This window comes from Dreissena polymorpha, chromosome 5 (assembly GCF_020536995.1).
Source record: "Dreissena polymorpha isolate Duluth1 chromosome 5, UMN_Dpol_1.0, whole genome shotgun sequence".
Classification (NCBI taxonomy): Eukaryota; Metazoa; Mollusca; class Bivalvia; order Myida; family Dreissenidae; genus Dreissena; species Dreissena polymorpha.
The window spans coordinates 22,813,843-22,832,899 of NC_068359.1; the positions used below are offsets into that span (position 1 = coordinate 22,813,843).

The 19,057-nt window shown below is 38.2% G+C and overlaps 1 protein-coding gene across 1 annotated transcript; it reads right to left on the reverse strand.

The window, feature by feature from the left end:
* Positions 1 to 180: 180 nt before the first annotated feature.
* LOC127880688 (F-actin-capping protein subunit beta-like) lies at positions 181 to 17,637 on the reverse strand. Its single transcript, XM_052428020.1, has 8 exons — positions 17,504 to 17,637; positions 14,365 to 14,454; positions 13,404 to 13,525; positions 11,242 to 11,355; positions 10,348 to 10,489; positions 9,414 to 9,590; positions 7,712 to 7,903; positions 181 to 1,863 (listed from the first exon to the last, which is right to left on the reverse strand). The coding sequence occupies exons 1-7, from the start codon at positions 17,504 to 17,506 to the stop codon at positions 7,736 to 7,738; spliced, it is 816 nt and encodes a 271-aa protein (XP_052283980.1). The 5' UTR covers positions 17,507 to 17,637; the 3' UTR covers positions 181 to 1,863; positions 7,712 to 7,735.
* Positions 17,638 to 19,057: the final 1,420 nt, after the last annotated feature.

The window sequence follows — 19,057 nt, forward strand, 5'->3', positions numbered from 1 at the left end:
CGACTGACAAACGACTGATATCACGGTATCCTGAAAGCATCCAATGAGTAGCATGTGCTGATATCACTGTATCCTGAAGGCATCCAATGAGTAGCATGTGCTCAGGTGGGCTATCACGGTATCCTGAAGGCATCCAATGAGTAGCATGTGCTCAGGTGGGCTCATCAAGAACAAGTGCAATTGTTATTCAATACTTTACTTATACATCATGATTCATAATCATAGTACACAGAATCAACACAGCCTGTACATACAGTGTACAGTGTTACATAATTGGTAAAAAGTTGCAATAACAATTAAACTAGTATTAATAAAGGACATTAAATAGCACTCCATTTTGTCAATCTAGCCCACTCGTTTCAGTTCGACAATCAATCTTAAATAGTTTACTCCTTTAGGACTTGTGCATTCTGTGTGGATAAATCTTTCTTTGTGGGGTCAATTGAACTGGACAACGGTTATTGGAACTCTACTGAGTAACTGGTTACAGTTTTGGACTATGGAAATTTTAATTTACTCAAACTACAACAGAAACTTACTGAAGACCAGGTCTAACCTAAAACTGTTAGTTGTGAAGTTAAGGACAAAATGTTGTTGCTTAACAAAAGCTACCATTAACAAAAGAAAACCAAAGACCAAGTTTCCAGCAGATGTGATCCCATCTCCACATCACTTCCCAGTAGGTGTTCGTGAGACAACATTTTGCATGTGACTTCACAAAATTATCAGACAATTTGTTTACAAATGTACATGATAAGCTATACCAATATTTTTTTAAATCACCATTGCGCTTAGAAGGAAGTAATTTCTTCTAGAAGTTCATACAATGCTATTATAAACAATTCCAGTTGTTTTGACATTTTGCGTGATTTTCCTAATTTTAATTTATCTTTTAACAAAATGCTATTAGAAATTTTCACTTGTTTGACATTTTGCTTATTTCTTCTGAGTGTGTAAAATGAATACGTAAAAAATCTGGAAATTGCAATTTCAATCTTTTAACTTTGAAGTAGGGCTTTTGTGCATGCATATTGTATACATGCCTTACACTAACTACTTATATCAAACATATCCCAAAACAAGTTAAGAATTATGCATAGGTAGGAATTAAATGTCAAACACTTAAATTTCAAGAGCATTGGAATTACATGTACAATGCAAGTTGATATAAATAAATTAAGTGAATACAAAGAAGATAAATACATGTATACTGATTCGCCTACAACTAAATCTCACATTTAAAAGACTGCTTTTTAGTCATTCTAACTATTAAAGTTACTAAAAAAAAATTAGAACATGTAATAAACTTTTTACTTATGAGACATAAATAAACTACAAATTAGTTATATGTACTATGCATTGGTTGCTTAAATAGTTGTCTTGTCTAAATGCTGTATCAACACTGGCTGATTTTTTAAACATAACACAGGCTTAATTGCTTATACATAAAATCTTAATAATGTCAAAAAGAAAGTATATACGAACATTTAAATGCAATTTTTAGACATAACCTTAAATAGACAAATGAAATAAAATTACATATATTTGTACAAGTACAAACAAACACACAGCTGTATAACTGCTTTCTTTCTATTCCCAGTTAAAGTTGTTTTGAAGCTTTCCAAATACTAATCCTGTTACTATTCACAATGGACGTCAGCCTTTCTGTCTGTAGCCACTTAGATGTCCTATGAAGTACGTCTACACTCTCATTATACAACATTTAAACTTTAATTTGCAGTTCATCAGTGGCCTAAGTTAACGGCAGAGTTGATATTCATGGGGTTAGTAGCTATCCAGGCCTCTGTCTATGTTATGATGAAATCTCTACCAGATATTGCAAGATATACAGTCAATTGGACACTGAAATAAAAAAGGCAGAATATTAAAGGCATGTATGCAAAGTGTCTATGTACTTCAAAATATATTGGATCCTTTCCAAGCCAGAGTCTACATTATGTGTGGACCCAAAGTGTGCCCCAGCACTCCTACATAATAAGCTTACTAGTCTCAAGAACACTTACATGCTCTCTAATGTCAATAGGCTATAAGGAGTTGGTTAGACCCCACTTACATGCTCTCCAATGTCAATGGGCTATAAGGAGTTGGTTAGACCCCACTTACATGCTCTCCAATGTCAATGGGCTATAAGGAGTTGGTTAGACCCCACTTACATGCTCTCTAATGTCAATAGGTTATAAGGAGTTGGTTAGACCCCACTTACATGCTCTCTAATGTCAATAGGCTATAAGGAGTTGGTTAGACCCCACTTACATGCTCTCCAATGTCAATGGGCTATAAGGAGTTGGTTAGACCCCACTTACATGCTCTCCAATGTCAATGGGCTATAAGGAGTTGGTTAGACCCCACTTACATGCTCTCTAATGTCAATAGGTTATAAGGAGTTGGTTAGACCCCACTTACATGCTCTCTAATGTCAATAGGCTATAAGGAGTTGGTTAGACCCCACTTACATGCTCTCCAATGTCAATGGGCTATAAGGAGTTGGTTAGACCCCACTTACATGCTCTCCAATGTCAATGGGCTATAAGGAGTTGGTAAGACCCCACTTACATGCTCTCCAATGTCAATGGGCTATAAGGAGTTGGTAAGACCCCACTTACATGCTCTCTAATGTCAATGGGCTATTAAGGAGTTGGTTAGACCCCACTTACATGCTCTCCAATGTCATTGGGCTATGAAGGAGTTGGTTAGACCCCACTTACATGCTCTATAATGTCAATGGGCTATAAGGAGTTGGTTAGACCCCACTTACATGCTCTCTAATGTCAATGGGCTATTAAGGAGTTGGTTAGACCCCACTTACATGCTCTCTAATGTCAATGGGCTATAAGGAGTTGGTTAGACCCCACTTACATGCTCTCTAATGTCAATGGGCTATTAAGGAGTTGGTTAGACCCCACTTACATGCTCTCTAATGTCAATGGGCTATAAAGGAGTTGGTTAGACCCCACTTACATGCTCTCTAATGTCAATGGGCTATAAGGAGTTGGTTAGACCCCACTTACATGCTCTCTAATGTCAATGGGCTATTAAGGAGTTGGTTAGACCCCACTTACATGCTCTCTAATGTCAATGGGCTATAAGGAGTTGGTAAGACCCCACTTACATGCTCTCTAATGTCAATGGGCTATTAAGGAGTTGGTTAGACCCCACTTACATGCTCTCTAATGTCAATGGGCTATTAAGGAGTTGGTTAGACCCCACTTACATGCTCTCTAATGTCAATGGGCTATAAGGAGTTGGTAAGACCCCACTTACATGCTCTCTAATGTCAATGGGCTATTAAGGAGTTGGTTAGACCCCACTTACATGCTCTCTTATGTCAATGGGCTATTAAGGAGTTTGTTAGACCCCACTTACATGCTCTTTAATGTCAATGGGCTATAAGGAGTTGGTAAGACCCCACTTACATGCTCTCTAATGTCAATGGGCTATTAAGGAGTTGGTTAGACCCCACTTACATGCTCTCTTATGTCAATGGGCTATGAAGGAGTAGGTTAGACCCCACTTTCATGCTCTCTAATGTCAATGGGCTATTAAGGAGTTGGTTAGACCCCACTTACATGCTCTCTAATGTCAATGCGCTATAAGGAGTTGGTTAGACCCCACTTACATGCTCTCTTATGTCAATGGGCTATGAAGGAGTAGGTTAGACCCCACTTACATGCTCTCTAATGTCAATGGGCTATTAAGGAGTTGGTTAGACCTCACTTACATGCTCTCTAATGTCAATGGGCTATAAGGAGTTGGTAAGACCCCACTTACATGCTCTCTAATGTCAATGGGCTATAAGGAGTTGGTAAGACCCCACTTACATGCTCTCTAATGTCGATGGGCTATAATGAGTTGGTTAGACCCCACTTACATGCTCTCTAATGTCAATGGGCTATAAGGAGTTGGTAAGACCCCACTTACATGCTCTCTAATGTCAATGCGCTATAAGGAGTTGGTTAGACCCCACTTACATGCTCTCTAATGTCATTGGGCTATGAAGGAGTTGGTTAGACCCCACTTACATGCTCTCTAATGTCATTGGGCTATGAAGGAGTTGGTTAGACCCCACTTACATGCTCTCTATTGTCAATGGGCTATTAAGGAGTTGGTTAGACCCCACTTACATGCTCTCTAATGTCAATCGGCTATAAGGAGTTGGTTAGACCCCACTTACATGCTCTCTAATGTCAATGGGCTATAAGGAGTTGGTTAGACCCCACTAACATGCTCTCTAATGTCAATGGGCTATGAAGGAATTGGTTAGACCCCACTTACATGCTCTGTAATGTCATTGGGCTATGAAGGAGTTGGTTAGACCCCACTTACATGCTCTCTAATGTCAATGGGCTATAAGGAGTAGTTTCAAAATCACGTACATGCTCTCTAATGTCAATGGGCTATTAAGGAGTTGGTTAGACCCCACTTACATGCTCTCTTATGTCAATGGGCTATGTAGGAGTAGGTTAGACCCCACTTACATGCTCTCTAATGTCATTAGGCTATGAAGGAGTAGGTTACTTCCCACTTACATGCTCTCTAATGTCAATAGGCTATGAAGGAGTTGGTTAGACCCCACTTACATGCTCTCTAATGTCAATGGGCTATAAGGAGTTGGTTAGACCCCACTTACGTGCCCTGTAATGTCAATGGGCTATAATGAGTTGGTAAGACCCCACTTACATGCTCTCTAATGTCAATGGGCTATGAAGGAGTTGGTTAGACCCCACTTACATGCTCTGTAATGTCAATACGCTATAAGGAGTTGGTTAGACCCCACTTTCATGCTCTCTAATGTCAATGGGCTATAATGAGTTGGTTAGACCCCACTTACATGCTCTCTAATGTCAATGGGCTATGAAGGATTGGTTAGACCCCACTTACATGCTCTGTAATGTCAATGCGCTATAAGGAGTTGGATAGACCCCACTTAAATGCTCTTATGTCAATGGGCTATGAAGGAGTTGGTTAGACCCCACTAACATGCTCTGTAATGTCAATGCGCTATAAGGAGTTGGTTAGACCCCACTTACATGCTCTCTAATGTCAATGGGCTATGAAGGAGTTGGTTACACCCCACTCACATGCTCTTATGTCATTGGGCTATGAAGGAGTTGGTTAGACCCCACTTACATGCTCTCTAATGTCAATGGGCTATTAAGAGTTGGTTAGACCCCACTTACATGCTCTCTAATGTCAATGGGCTATTAAGAATTGGTTAGACCCCACTTACATGCTCTCTAATGTCATTGGGCTATAAGGAGTTGGTTAGACCCCACTTACATGCTCTCTACTGTCAATGGGCTATTAGGAGTTGGTGAGACCCCACTTACATGCTCTCTATGTCAATGGGCTATGAAGAAGTAGGTTAGACCCAACTTACATGCTCTCTAATGTCAATGGGCTATAAGGAGTTGGTTAGACCCCACTTACATGCTCTCTAATGTCAATGTGCTATTAAGAGTTGGTGAGACCCCACTCACATGCTCTCTAATGTCAATGGGCTATAAGGACTTGGTTAGACCCCACTTACATGCTCTCTTATGTCAATGGGCTATGAAGGAGTAGGTTAGACCCCACTTACATGCTCTCTTATGTCAATGGGCTATAAGGAGTTGGTTAGACCCCACTTACATGCTCTCTAATGTCAATGGGCTATTAAGGAGTAGGTTAGACCCCACTGACATGCTCTCTAATGTCAATGGGCTATAAGGAGTTGGTTAGACCCCACTGACATGCTCTCTAATGTCAATGGGCTATAAGGAGTTGGTTAGACCCCACTTACATGCTCTCTAATGTCAATGGGCTATAAGGACTTGGTTAGACCCCACTTACATGCTCTCTTATGTCAATGGGCTATGTAGGAGTAGGTTAGACCCCACTTACATGCTCTCTAATGTCAATGCGCTATAAGGAGTAGGTTAGACCCCACTGACATGCTCTCTAATGTCAATGGGCTATAAGGAGTTGGTTAGACCCTACTTACATGCTCTCTAATGTCAATGGGCTATGAAGGAGTTGGTTAGACCCCACTTACATGCTCTCTTATGTCATTAGGCTATGAAGGAGTAGGTTACTTCCCACTTACATGCTCTCTAATGTCAATAGGCTATGAAGGAGTTGGTTAGACCCCACTTACATGCTCTCTAATGTCAATGGGCTATAAGGAGTTGGTTAGACCCCACTTACGTGCCCTGTAATGTCAATGGGCTATAATGAGTTGGTAAGACCCCACTTACATGCTCTCTAATGTCAATGGGCTATGAAGGAGTTGGTTAGACCCCACTTACATGCTCTGTAATGTCAATACGCTATAAGGAGTTGGTTAGACCCCACTTTCATGCATTCTAATGTCAATGGGCTATAATGAGTTGGTTAGACCCCACTTACATGCTCTCTAATGTCAATGGGCTATGAAGGATTGGTTAGACCCCACTTACATGCTCTGTAATGTCAATGCGCTATAAGGAGTTGGATAGACCCCACTTAAATGCTCTCTTATGTCAATGGGCTATGAAGGAGTTGGTTAGACCCCACTAACATGCTCTGTAATGTCAATGCGCTATAAGGAGTTGGTTAGACCCCACTTACATGCTCTCTAATGTCAATGGGCTATGAAGGAGTTGGTTACACCCCACTCACATGCTCTTATGTCATTGGGCTATGAAGGAGTTGGTTAGACCCCACTTACATGCTCTCTAATGTCAATGGGCTATTAAGAGTTGGTTAGACCCCACTTACATGCTCTCTAATGTCAATGGGCTATTAAGAATTGGTTAGACCCCACTTACATGCTCTCTAATGTCATTGGGCTATAAGGAGTTGGTTAGACCCCACTTACATGCTCTCTAATGTCAATGGGCTATTAGGAGTTGGTGAGACCCCACTTACATGCTCTCTATGTCAATGGGCTATGAAGGAGTAGGTTAGACCCAACTTACATGCTCTCTAATGTCAATCGGCTATAAGGAGTTGGTTAGACCCCACTTACATGCTCTCTAATGTCAATGTGCTATTAAGAGTTGGTGAGACCCCACTTACATGCTCTCTAATGTCAATGTGCTATTAAGAGTTGGTTAGACCCCACTTACATGCTCTCTAATGTCAATGGGCTATAAGGACTTGGTTAGACCCCACTTACATGCTCTCTTATGTCAATGGGCTATGAAGGAGTAGGTTAGACCCCACTTACATGCTCTCTTATGTCAATGGGCTATAAGGAGTTGGTTAGACCCCACTTACATGCTCCCTAATGTCAATGGGCTATTAAGGAGTAGGTTAGACCCCACTGACATGCTCACTAATGTCAATGGGCTATAAGGAGTTGGTTAGACCCCACTTACATGCTCTCTTATGTCAATGGGCTATGAAGGAGTAGGTTAGACCCCACTTACATGCTCTCTTATGTCAATGGGCTATGAAGGAGTTGGTTAGACCCCACTGACATGCTGTCTAATGTCAATGCGCTATAAGGAGTAGGTTAGACCCCACTGACATGCTCTCTAATGTCAATGGGCTATAAGGAGTTGGTTAGACCCCACTTACATGCTCTCTAATGTCAATGGGCTATGAAGGAGTTGGTTAGACCCCACTTACATGCTCTCTAATGTCAATGCGCTATAAGGAGTTGGTTAGACCCCACTTACATGCTCTCTAATGTCAATGCGCTATAAGGAGTAGGCTAGACCCCACTTACATGCTCTCTAATGTCAATGCGCTATTATGAGTTGGTCTGACGGGACTTGAGGGCCGACATCAAATCATTCTGCAAGTCCTTCTTCTGTCTCTCATCTTGCAGCTGTGTCGTGGAGCGCAGGCCATTCACGATGTCTCGAGTCTTGCTGAAGTAGATCTCATACACCGTGCTTCGAATCTTGTTTTCCATCTCCTGTAATAAATATCGTGGTGATGGTTTTCATTGAGTATAAGGATTAATTAATAGTTTGAAAACTCAACTACAACATTGTACATGTATTAGTATGTCATATTTATTTTTAATAGTTTTAAACTCAGAACATTGTATAAAGTATGTCATATTAATTTACACTTTAAAAAACAGAGAGAACCTTTTACAACTAATTAATTGTATAAGCACTTAACATTCAGATACATTTTACAAAACAGAGAGAATAGCTTTTACGTTTCATTATAACAGCTCAGAATTTAAAGAAAATCTTCTAATTCATGAAATCATCTTGCTGTTTTTCCAAGCATGTCCAGAGTTTTTATTTACTTTTGAAAATGTAAGTTGAGCTTCCTAGACTCAGTGTAAGAATGTTTTTTAACTTCCTAGACCCTTATTTTGATGTTTTTGAGCTTCTTAGACCCTTGAGTTTGGATGTTTTTGAGCTTCCTTGACTCTGAGTTTGGATGTTTTTGAGCTTCCTAGACTCTGAGTTTGAATGTTTTTGAGCTTCCTAGATTCTAAGTTTGGATGTAGTTTTTAACTTCCTAGACTCTGAATGAGGATGTATTTGAGCTTCCTAGATTCTAAGTTTGGATGTTTTTGAGCTTCCTAGATTCTAAGTTTGTATGTTGTTTTTAACTTTCTAGACTGTGAATGTGGATGTATTTGAGCTTCCTGAAATTCAGAGTTTGGGTGTTAATTAGCTTCCTAAACTCTGAGTTTGTATGTCTAAACTCTAAGTTTGGATGTTTTAGAGCTTCCTAAACTCTGAGTTTGGATGGGGTTTTTTGAGCTTCATAGACTCCGAGTGTGAATGTTGTTTGAGCTTCCTAGACTCTGAATTCGGATGTTTTGCTAAACAAGAGCTTCGCATAACTGATGCCAACGCTCGGCTGCCGGTGCATTTTTTAATAAACAGTGACCTTGACCTTTGACCTAGTGACCCAAAAATGGATGTGGCGTGTAGAACTCAAGGTGCATCTACATTTAAAGTTTCAAAGTTGTAGGTGGAAGCACTTTGATTTTAGAGCCATAAGTAAGGTTTAAGCACAGCACCGACGCCGGACGGCAGACGATGAGCTGGCTATGACAATACCTCGTGTTTTCTCCGAAAACAGCCAAGCTAATAAAAACTAAGAGAGTTTTGTGTGAAAAATATATGTTTATTTTTGTATATAATGTGTTGTGCCAGATCAGCCTATGCAGTCCCGACAGGCTCATCAGGGTGACACTTAATGCCTAAATCGGAATTACTTTTAGAAGAAACTTCCTTTAAACAAAAAGTATTTAAAAGCAGAATGTGTTGTCACTGATTAGCCTGTGCAGACTGCACATGCTAATCTGTGTCAATACTTCATGCACATGTATGATGCCCGGTTTTCTAAAAGCCAGGCTCTTAACAATTTTCTAATAGACTCAACTCCAAAGGACAGGCACAGAAACTTCTTTAAATGGGGACATCAAAATCTTCTTACACAGCCGCCTCATGTACCTCAACAAGTCTCCCGATGTTGACGAGGTGAGACTCGGCGACGGCGCAATCCTGTTCCATCTGCCTGGTGAGACTGCCCCCCAGGTTCATGGTGCCGGAGCCCTCCCGTGTGGTCTGCAGCCACAGCATCACCGTTGATGTGAGCTTGTAGTGGGCGTTACGACCACTTGACTTGTCCTGCAGAATACAGGGGCACATAATCACCAAACAATTCTTAGACTTAACAGTACAGAATAGTCTTAAACTCAATACAAATAACTCACTAAGATAAATGTTCTGACATGTTTCAAGAACAATTAATGTGACTTCAAGAGTGTTTACCAACTTTTTCTTTAATTTGACTTAGAGACCAAGATTTTGGAAACCTAACCCTGAATTTCTAAATCAGCAAAGATATAATTAAGGCAAATATTTTTAGAAAGTTTTATGACAACTGGACTATAAATGTGAATATTAGAGTGTTTACAAGGTTTACCTAGAGCAATTCAAGGAAAACATGTGCTCAGGTGAGCAACAAACATGAAAACCTCAACAAAAAATTACAGGAAACAAAAAAGAAGTTCATTTCAACAATTTTTGATAAGCCGTTGATACTACAACCATTTGAAAATGTTTGCGTAAAAAATCAATATAAAAAAACACTCAGATAATACAAATAAGATTACAAAAATTAAAAATAACAGAAATCATCACTGCTGAAACCTCTGGGTAATTAGTTAATTATAATCCTATTTATTTAAGCTTGATTGAATTGAAAGCTTTAGGCTTATTGAAATACTCTTGTGTCTTTTTCCTGGGTGGAACAAGAACTTAGTGTTTTTGAAGGAGAACTAAATGCTCCCACAACGGGGATCAAATCCATGACCACCCATTTGCTAGGGGGACAACATATCCACTACAGAACGGCAAAAGTAATCTTTGAAAAAAACACCACCTGAACTTCTATGACATGGATTGAGTCCCAGCACCCCTTGATTTTCTTGGAGCCGTCCCCCGCCTTCTTGATAAGGATGACGCCCGCAAACCCGTGATCTAGATCCCACAGGTATACTGAGGATACACCACCTTCAAAGTACCTGAAACATGAAATACCTGATTGGTCCAAAGTATGTGAGATACAAGTGAATCTCCTTGAAAAACTGGTCTTAATGCATGTGGGAATAGGGTAGTCCCAGATAAGCCTGTTAGGTCTGCACAGGCCAGTCAGGGACAACACTTCCTGCTTTTATGCAATTTTTTGTTTCAAAGGAGGCTCTTCTTACCAATAATTAAGGCGGAAAGTGCCATCCCTGAAGTAGACTCAAACTTTCTGGCTAAATTGAATTTTCGCTAATAAGTGACTTACTTTAAACAAAAATTTATTAAAAGTGCAATAACACTTCTCTGATTAGCAAGGGTAGACTGCACAGGCTTTACTGGGACCATACAGTATGCAAATGTATTAAGCCCTGTTTTCCCAAAGCAAGAATCAAATATATTTTAAGGGGGATGAATACACCGATTCGAACATTCCCTGGCAGGCCCAGATATTTCTTAAACTAGGCATTTAAATTGAATACACTTGTATAGATATTAGTTTAATCATATTTATTTCACCTGGATTGCTTCAAATGAGTAAAGATTCAGGCTCAATACTCCAGTAGGACGGCATCAAAAATCTATATATATAATTATCATAAACAGATTCATGTATTTCCTATTATAAAACTTTAAACCACCCCATCCATTTAACTTGCATTGCAAAGTACATCATTGGTTTCATTGATAACAGATTAATTTTCCTTGTCATGTTGTTTCTAATTTTCAAATGAATCTCTGTTCCACTTACATCTCTCTATATTGGTCAAAAGCTGAATTTGCGTCTATTTCTAGTTTCCGTAGCTTTTCTGATGGAGTCGTGCCGTCATCCAATGGGGGATCATAGCTATTGCTCCAGGGAGATCTGAAATATACAAACTACACATTGAACAATTCACTTGAGCCTCACACTTAGAAAATGGAGCTTATTGCATGACCTTTAAGTGTCGTCCCAGATGAGCCTGTGCAGCCACCCAGGCTAATAGGGGACGATGCTTTCTGAATAAACTGAATTTTTGCGGAGGAGAAACTTTCTTTCAAGGTACAAAAAACGTAAAAGCACAGTGTTGTCACTGATTAGCCTGTTGGACTGCACAGTCTAATCTGGGACAACTCTAAACAGATGTATTTTACCCTTTTTTCCTAGAGGGAGTCTCACATTGGGCTTCAAAACCACACCTATATAGGTTTTAGTGAATTTGAGACGTTCAAGAGAATGTTTTGACGAATCATGCCAATCATACAATAAACCTAGCTTTCTTTAAGCTAAAACATGTTGTCATTCTAATCTCATTGAAAGGCCAATACAGCTTTTTAGAAAAAAAAATCAATTTACTTTTGAACATCTTTTTATCATAAAATTTAATGGAAACAATTATTTTGTAGAAAAAAGTCAGGTATATATATTTGAAATTTAAAGAGCTTTATCTTTTGAAATAGGATAAAACATTAACATTTAGATAATTTAACCACCTGCTATGCATAACAAGATTAAAATATCAGTGAAACTGATGGATGCACTTTGTCAATCTATGTGTTAATAACCACCAAAAAAATCTATTATTAGCCTTGGTGACCTTCACCTTGACCCCAGTGACCTCAAACCTCATCAAAAGGTAGAGGTCTATGCAAGGTACATACATGCCAAATATGAAAGAGATTGGTAAAGTATTAAAGGCGCTATGAGAAATTGTCAAAAAAGTGTGATGGAAATCTATTATCAGCCTCGGTGACCTTGACCTTTAACCCAGTGACCTCAAACCTAATCAAAATGTAGAGGTCCATGCAAGGTAGGTACCTACATGCCAAATATGAAAGACATTGGTAAAAAAGTATTGAAGGCGCTATGAGAAACTGTAACAAAAGTGTGACGGAAAATCTATTATAAGCCTCCATGACCTTGACCTTGAACCCAGTGACCTCAAACCTCATCAAAAGGTAGAGGTACATGCAAGGTACCTACATGCCAAATATGAAAGAGATCAGTAAAGTATTGAAGGCGCTATGAGAAGCTGTAAAAAAAAGTGTGACAGATTCTATTATTAGCCTCGGTGACCTTGACCCCAGTGACCTCAAACATCATCAAAAGGTAGAGGTCCATGCAAGGTGCCTACATTCCAAATATGAAAGAGATCAGTAAAGTATAAAAGGCGCTATGAGAAGCTGTAAAAAAAAGTGTGACCGAAAATCTATTATAAGCCTCGGTGACCTTGACCCTAGTGACCTAAAACGTCATCAAAAAGTAAAGGTCCATGCAAGGTGCCTACATGCCAAATATGAAAGAGATCGGTAAAGTATTGAAGGCGCTATGAGAAACTGTAACAAAAGTGTTACGGAAAATCTATTTTTATTAGCCTTGGTGACCTTGACATTGAACCCAGTGACCTCAAACCTCATCAAAAGGTAAAGGTCCATGCAAGGTACCTACATGCCAAATATGAAAGATATCCTTAAAGTATTGAAGGCTCTATGAGAAACCGTTAAAAAAGTGTGACGGAAAATCTATTATTATTAGCCTCGGTGACCTTCACCTTGACCCCAGTGACCTCAAACCTCATCAAAAGGTAGAGGTCTATGCAAGGTACCTACATACCTTATTTGAAAGAGATCGGTAAAGCATTGAAGGCGCTATGAGAAACGGTAACAAGTGTGACGGATGTAAGGAAGGACAAACTGGCAACTATATGCTCCGCCGACATTTAATTCGGGGAGCATAAAAAGCCCTGATTGCTAGCCCTTGCTCAAAATTCTTTTAAGTCAAAGTTAAAATACAAATATAACATCAATTTCAAAAATATATTTTGCCTTTTCTTTTTATTTTACTAACAACAATTTGTTTTAAAATAAGTCGACCTTACAAAAGTCATTTGCTTACTTGGCAAATGGCAGAATTATCTCAGCCTGTCAGTTTACCTGAATGAGTCACCGTCTCTGTTGTAGTCACACAGCAGGTAGTCTTTGCCAGTGGTCTTACACCGTGCAATCTTCAGAGGCTGGTCCACTGATGACAGGAGCTCGTCACACAGGTCTGGTACCTAAAAGTAGCAGGCACAGAAGTGACCGTCAACATATATCTGAGTCTTGTTCCGAGAAAACTGGGCTTAATGCTTGTGCATAAGGTGTCGTCCCAGATTAGCCTAGGAAGGCTAATCAGGGCGACACTTTCCTAGAGTTGATTTTGAATAAGAAGAGACTTATTTTAAAACGAAGAAATCAAAAAGTGGAAAGTGACATCCCTAATGAGCCTGTGGGGATTACACAGACTAATCTGAGATGACACTTTGCGTACATGCATTACATGTACATCCAGTTGTCTCAGAATGATGCTTAATAAATAAGGGCTTTTCCTACCTCACTCTATTTTTTGGTCAATATTCTCCACCTTCAATTGTTTATATTTGCTGCTTTAAGGATTTGTTAACAGAAAACATGTAGCCAAATAGAATTTCATTTAGCCGAAAGTGTTGATGTTAGAGCTTATTTGGCAAATGGCAGTGTAAGAATAGTAAATGTACTTTATTCTACCAGATTGTCTTCAGCATGGTGCAGTATTATCTATTTGGAAACCTTTGAGTGCACTTTTCAATTCCTGTTGCTTTCTGCTTGGCTTAGCAAATCTCTGTTAAATCTCTAGCCATACAAACCACTTAAAGCAACAGACAACCATGATTTCTTCATTGGGATTGTTTGTTACAGCACAAGGATTTGATAATCTTCATTCAATTAAACATTTCAATAATCAGCACAAAATGAAGAACAATCTAGCAGACTTAAGCTTCTCATGAGAAAATGGTCTTCAAACTTTAACAGTGGCAATTTAACAGCAGTTTAATAACAATATGGTCCAGGTAGATAGTTGCAATGTTTTGCATACCAAGTCTATAAGGTCACTGAGGTTTTGCTCTATCTGTTGTGGGGGTAGCCTCCTCATTAAGTCCAGGGCACAGTCCAGCTGTTGTTCTGCCTAAAAATATATATACAATGCAGGATACCAGTACAAACATATCGAAGAGCAGATAGAAGATTTAAAGTGTTATCTGAGCAAACAATGACCCGACCAATCGTGTTAAAAGTACCCCAGGTTCTCTTAACTATAGTACAATGTACCCCAGGTACAGAAAATACGCTAAAAGGCACCCGACCATTTTTCAGGGACTTTTTCAGTATCTTTTCAGTACCCCAGGTACATTGTTATATACTTAATAGTACTTCGGGTACTCAGGGTTTTTTATCTGATCTTGGGGAAAGGGCCTGGCCTTTTTAGAGGGGAAAAAACGCGCGAAACGCACTATAATGGGGAAAATAAGGAAAGTCTTAAATAATCAATTTAACATATTTTACTGTTTTTAAAACAAATTCAAGGCAACAGATACGGAGAATAATAGGTAAGTGTTGATTATAGATCAGGTTTATCATGCGAGGCTTAGAAAACAAAAAGCACGAGCCTTGGCTAACCTATTATTCTATTTATCCCTCTTTTTATTCAGTAAACCTTTTTATTTAAACAAAATTAGTTTAACTGGATAATTTCGCGTTTTCATTAGTGCTTGTCGTACTTTGATAATGACTGTAGTGTAACCAAGGTCAGTGTATTACTCCGCGTTCCAAAAATAACCGCTGATCAAATACTCATTTTTTTAATCAGATCTGTGTCAAAGAATCATGCTGTATTAACCCTTTGCATGCTGGGAAATGTGTCATCTGCTAAAATGTCTTCTGCTGAATTTCTAAAATAAGCATTTTCTTCGATTTTTTTTAAAGAATACTATCAGAATAGCAAACAGCTTCTTTTATCTTTTTATCTGCACCTAGTAAATTGCACTTAACATATCTTTAACAGCTATTTTCTGACAACGCGCCTGCTTCTGATAATCGTTCAACGATTGTATAGCAGTACCATGTAGATGGAGATGTAATTTTACATACTAAAATGTTTGGTCCTTACATGGCTTTTGTTTTTCTTCGCAATAACTAATGATTGAAAGGAAAAAAATCCAACTGGTCATCAATAGTTATGAAGATATACTGTAAAACCATTAAATTTTGTGTGGTACCAATTTTCGTGGATTTCGTTGGTCCGCTGAACCACGAATTCAAGTACCAACGATTATATATACATTTTTAATCTGAAATCGGTCATTTCGGAATGTCATATCCGACATTTTCTTTTGTTGTTAGTTAACCCAGATATTTGTTTTTTGTAATAGTTACTTAATTCAAACAGTTTACAGATTTATCACATATGTCAATTAGCGCCAATAAGAGTTACAAGTTAAAGTTAAAATAGACATAACGGTTTTTACACGTGTATTTTGGGGACCTTATTACTCAATGTTACTACTAGGGGACCGATTGTGCTGATAATTGCAAATATTGTGAAAACAAAACTGATGGCAATTAGCGAGCTGGTACCCACAGATGCGCTGTAACGGTATGTATACGTGAAGTTAATGTTCTATTAGAATACATGTTTTGTATTTATTAATCATTGAAATATTGTGTTTAAATGCATAGTGTTGTAGTGGCAGTACAATGTAAGAAATAAATGTTAACATACATGTATCTTTTAATTTGTTGCTTTTTATATATTATATCTCAGTAATTTGCTTAAATTGCAAAAAATCATTGACTCTCCTGCGTTATTATAAGGACTCTTAGAAGTTTGATTTTGACTCTTGAAAATATGGTCCCAAGAGTCCTTGACTCTTGAGATTTGAGGTCTAAGGAAAGCCCTGTTATCGCTCTTATCGACAATTATCGGCAACACTTTAATCTTAAGTATTGCTGTCAACACAGATTAGCAGAATATGCTGTATAATTGCTCTGGTTGTTTTAATACAAGTTTAATTATTATGACGGTCAGTCTTCCCCAAAAATTTGAAATCCAATAAATTACGTATCAACGAATTAGATGTTTTTTATTTGAAATCCACGAAATTACTTGTCAACGAATGAGTTGTTTTTTATTTAACCACGAAATTTCATACCGACGAATTTCTATACGTTTACAGTAACAGCAGGTCCTTTTGTATAGTATGTCATCTCTTTTGATAACAGCAGTCTTCTTAACAGCTGTTCATAGATTCTTGCCTTTGCTGTGAACCTTACCTTTCTGTTGTTTCTGATCAACCATTAAGTGTTTATTGTCACTGCTCATTTACCTCTTATAAGTACCAGGTTTCTTCCTTCTTTGAGACCTGCCAAATTTTAGCCCTTTTCCCTAGACGATTTTTTCCCCTTGTACAGAGATTTTTTCCAAAACAATGATATCCAAATTTTTTTATTTTTTTTAACCTTTAATTAAATAAGTTAACCTGATCCAGTGTAGGATATATATAAAAATATTGCATAATTAAATTTTATCCCACTTTTTCAGCAAATTCGGTCGATTAAAGCCCCGTTTATTAAATTTCATCCATAATCAATGGCACGTGCTGCGTTGTCAGGCTACATTGTAAACAAATGTAGCTCCTTGTATATAACAACTTAATGTTATATTGATGTTTTAAAACTTTTAGATTTGCAATTCAATATGAATAAAATTGTATTTAACTCTTTCAGTGTGGGAACCGAATTTTGAAGGCCTTTCCAAACATGAAAGATAACAGTGGAATGGGTTTTTTTAATGTTGCTGGTATTTAACACTGATCCCATATACAAATGAATATCAGTCAAAGGAAAACATTTTGACTCACATCAACAAAAAAGTAGTATTAATTTCCTTTTGTAACATAAATGGCCAGGATTAAAGCCACACTGATAAATATTTACGTGCGATTTCAATTGTGTGCTCAATTTCTATAAATCTGTTTGACACAAGAAAATGTTGATACATGCCCTTCCCACACGAATCAAGCAATAATATCTGTAAGTTGTAACAAAAATCACTTCCGCATCGGTCATTTTTCTTTCAAAAAGCACTGAATCTACACCATCGAAATCGCTTAAAATAGCATACATTCATTGCAAAACGAGTAAATATTTGCATTTTACAGTGCCATCTCATGTCTTACCATTTTTATAACTACAACAGCTTTAATAAGTGGGCAACTAAGCTACGAAACGGAAGTAGGCGAACACAGAAATGGTGACTTCATCCGGGATCTTTCGTCGGCGAATGTGTTAAAAGACGGCGTCTTTTCGATAAATCTACCACTACATTCCAGTGACTGAAATTTAGATTCTATATAACCTATGACAATTTGATGACTTCTAAAATATAACTTCTAATCAAAATAAATCATGGCTTTGTGTATGAGCATAAAGAGCTGTCCCAGATTAGCCTGTGCAGTTCCTCTTTTTTGTTAATTTTATTTAAAAGGATGCATTTCCTTAGCGAAAATCAAGTTTAGGAAGAAAGAGTCGTCCCTGATTAGCCTGTGCGGACTGCGCTAACACAGAGGAATTCAAAAAATAGCTTATACAAAATCAAAGTTAAATTGTGCATCGATAGCTTACTTGAAGTAAACATAATTATGTTGTATTCGTAACTGCTGAGTTGTTGTTTTATGTGCAAGCCGTTTGATGTAGATGACGCGAATTGTAATGCCATTAGGACACAAGTTTTGTCTTTTATTATTTATTGTTTATCGGAAGATCCGATCAATCGCAGCTTAATTATGACAAGTTCACTAGAATGTATTTGATTTAAGGTTTTAATTTCTGCGTTACAATCCGGATATTTGAGCATTCAAAATTAGGATAGAGCTACTGAACAGGAATTTGCACGAATTACCAATTAGTCAGAGAAGACAACGGCCTATGGGCATAATGGGCCCGCGACTTTTAGGGAAACATGGGATCGTGACGAAATCATGTCTTTGCATTTTTAACGTAGCCTAATCAAATGACTTTAAAAAGCCAATTATTTTATATCAATGCTATGTTCAGTTTAAAGGCTTGACATTGTCTTAACGATTGGCACTCATTCATCATTTTCAATCCGTGTCGTTTTGCTGGTGATTCTGTTTTCAAGATGTTCATTGTGGTATTATAATGGCATTTTATACCTATACAAAGAAATCGCCATATTTTATGTCTTGCCAGCCTTGGCACTGGTAGGCTTTGTAAAACTGGTAAAATAGGAATGGACACTGGCGTTCAAGTAAGCACATGGCTGATGAGGACCTGGGGCTGTGGCCTCATAAAGTTTCAATGCCTATTAGCCCTCACGATTCTTAATCCGACAATGCCCGTTGCCTTTTGAGGGAAGAGCGGATTTTAATTTTAAGTTGTAATACAACGGCTCCAGAGAACTTAGAACGCAGATTCGTCTTACCGCTCATCTTATACCTTCGTAATATTCTTTCGCATGCGAATTAAACACGATTCGCAGTGTACTAGGTACATGCCGGACACTAAAAGACCAATGGTCGTCTCTCGAAGGGAGCGTTACCCGCAGATGTAAAGCAGCAAACTAGTCTTTATATAGAAAGGCCACGTCGAAGAAATTCTGGGGCATTCGATTAAAACTTTTACACTCGCAGCGTCAATTAGCAAACTGCGTTTAAAAAAAATCAGGGGCCACAAAAAGTAGATATTTTTACGTCATAAAGCATGTGCATCAT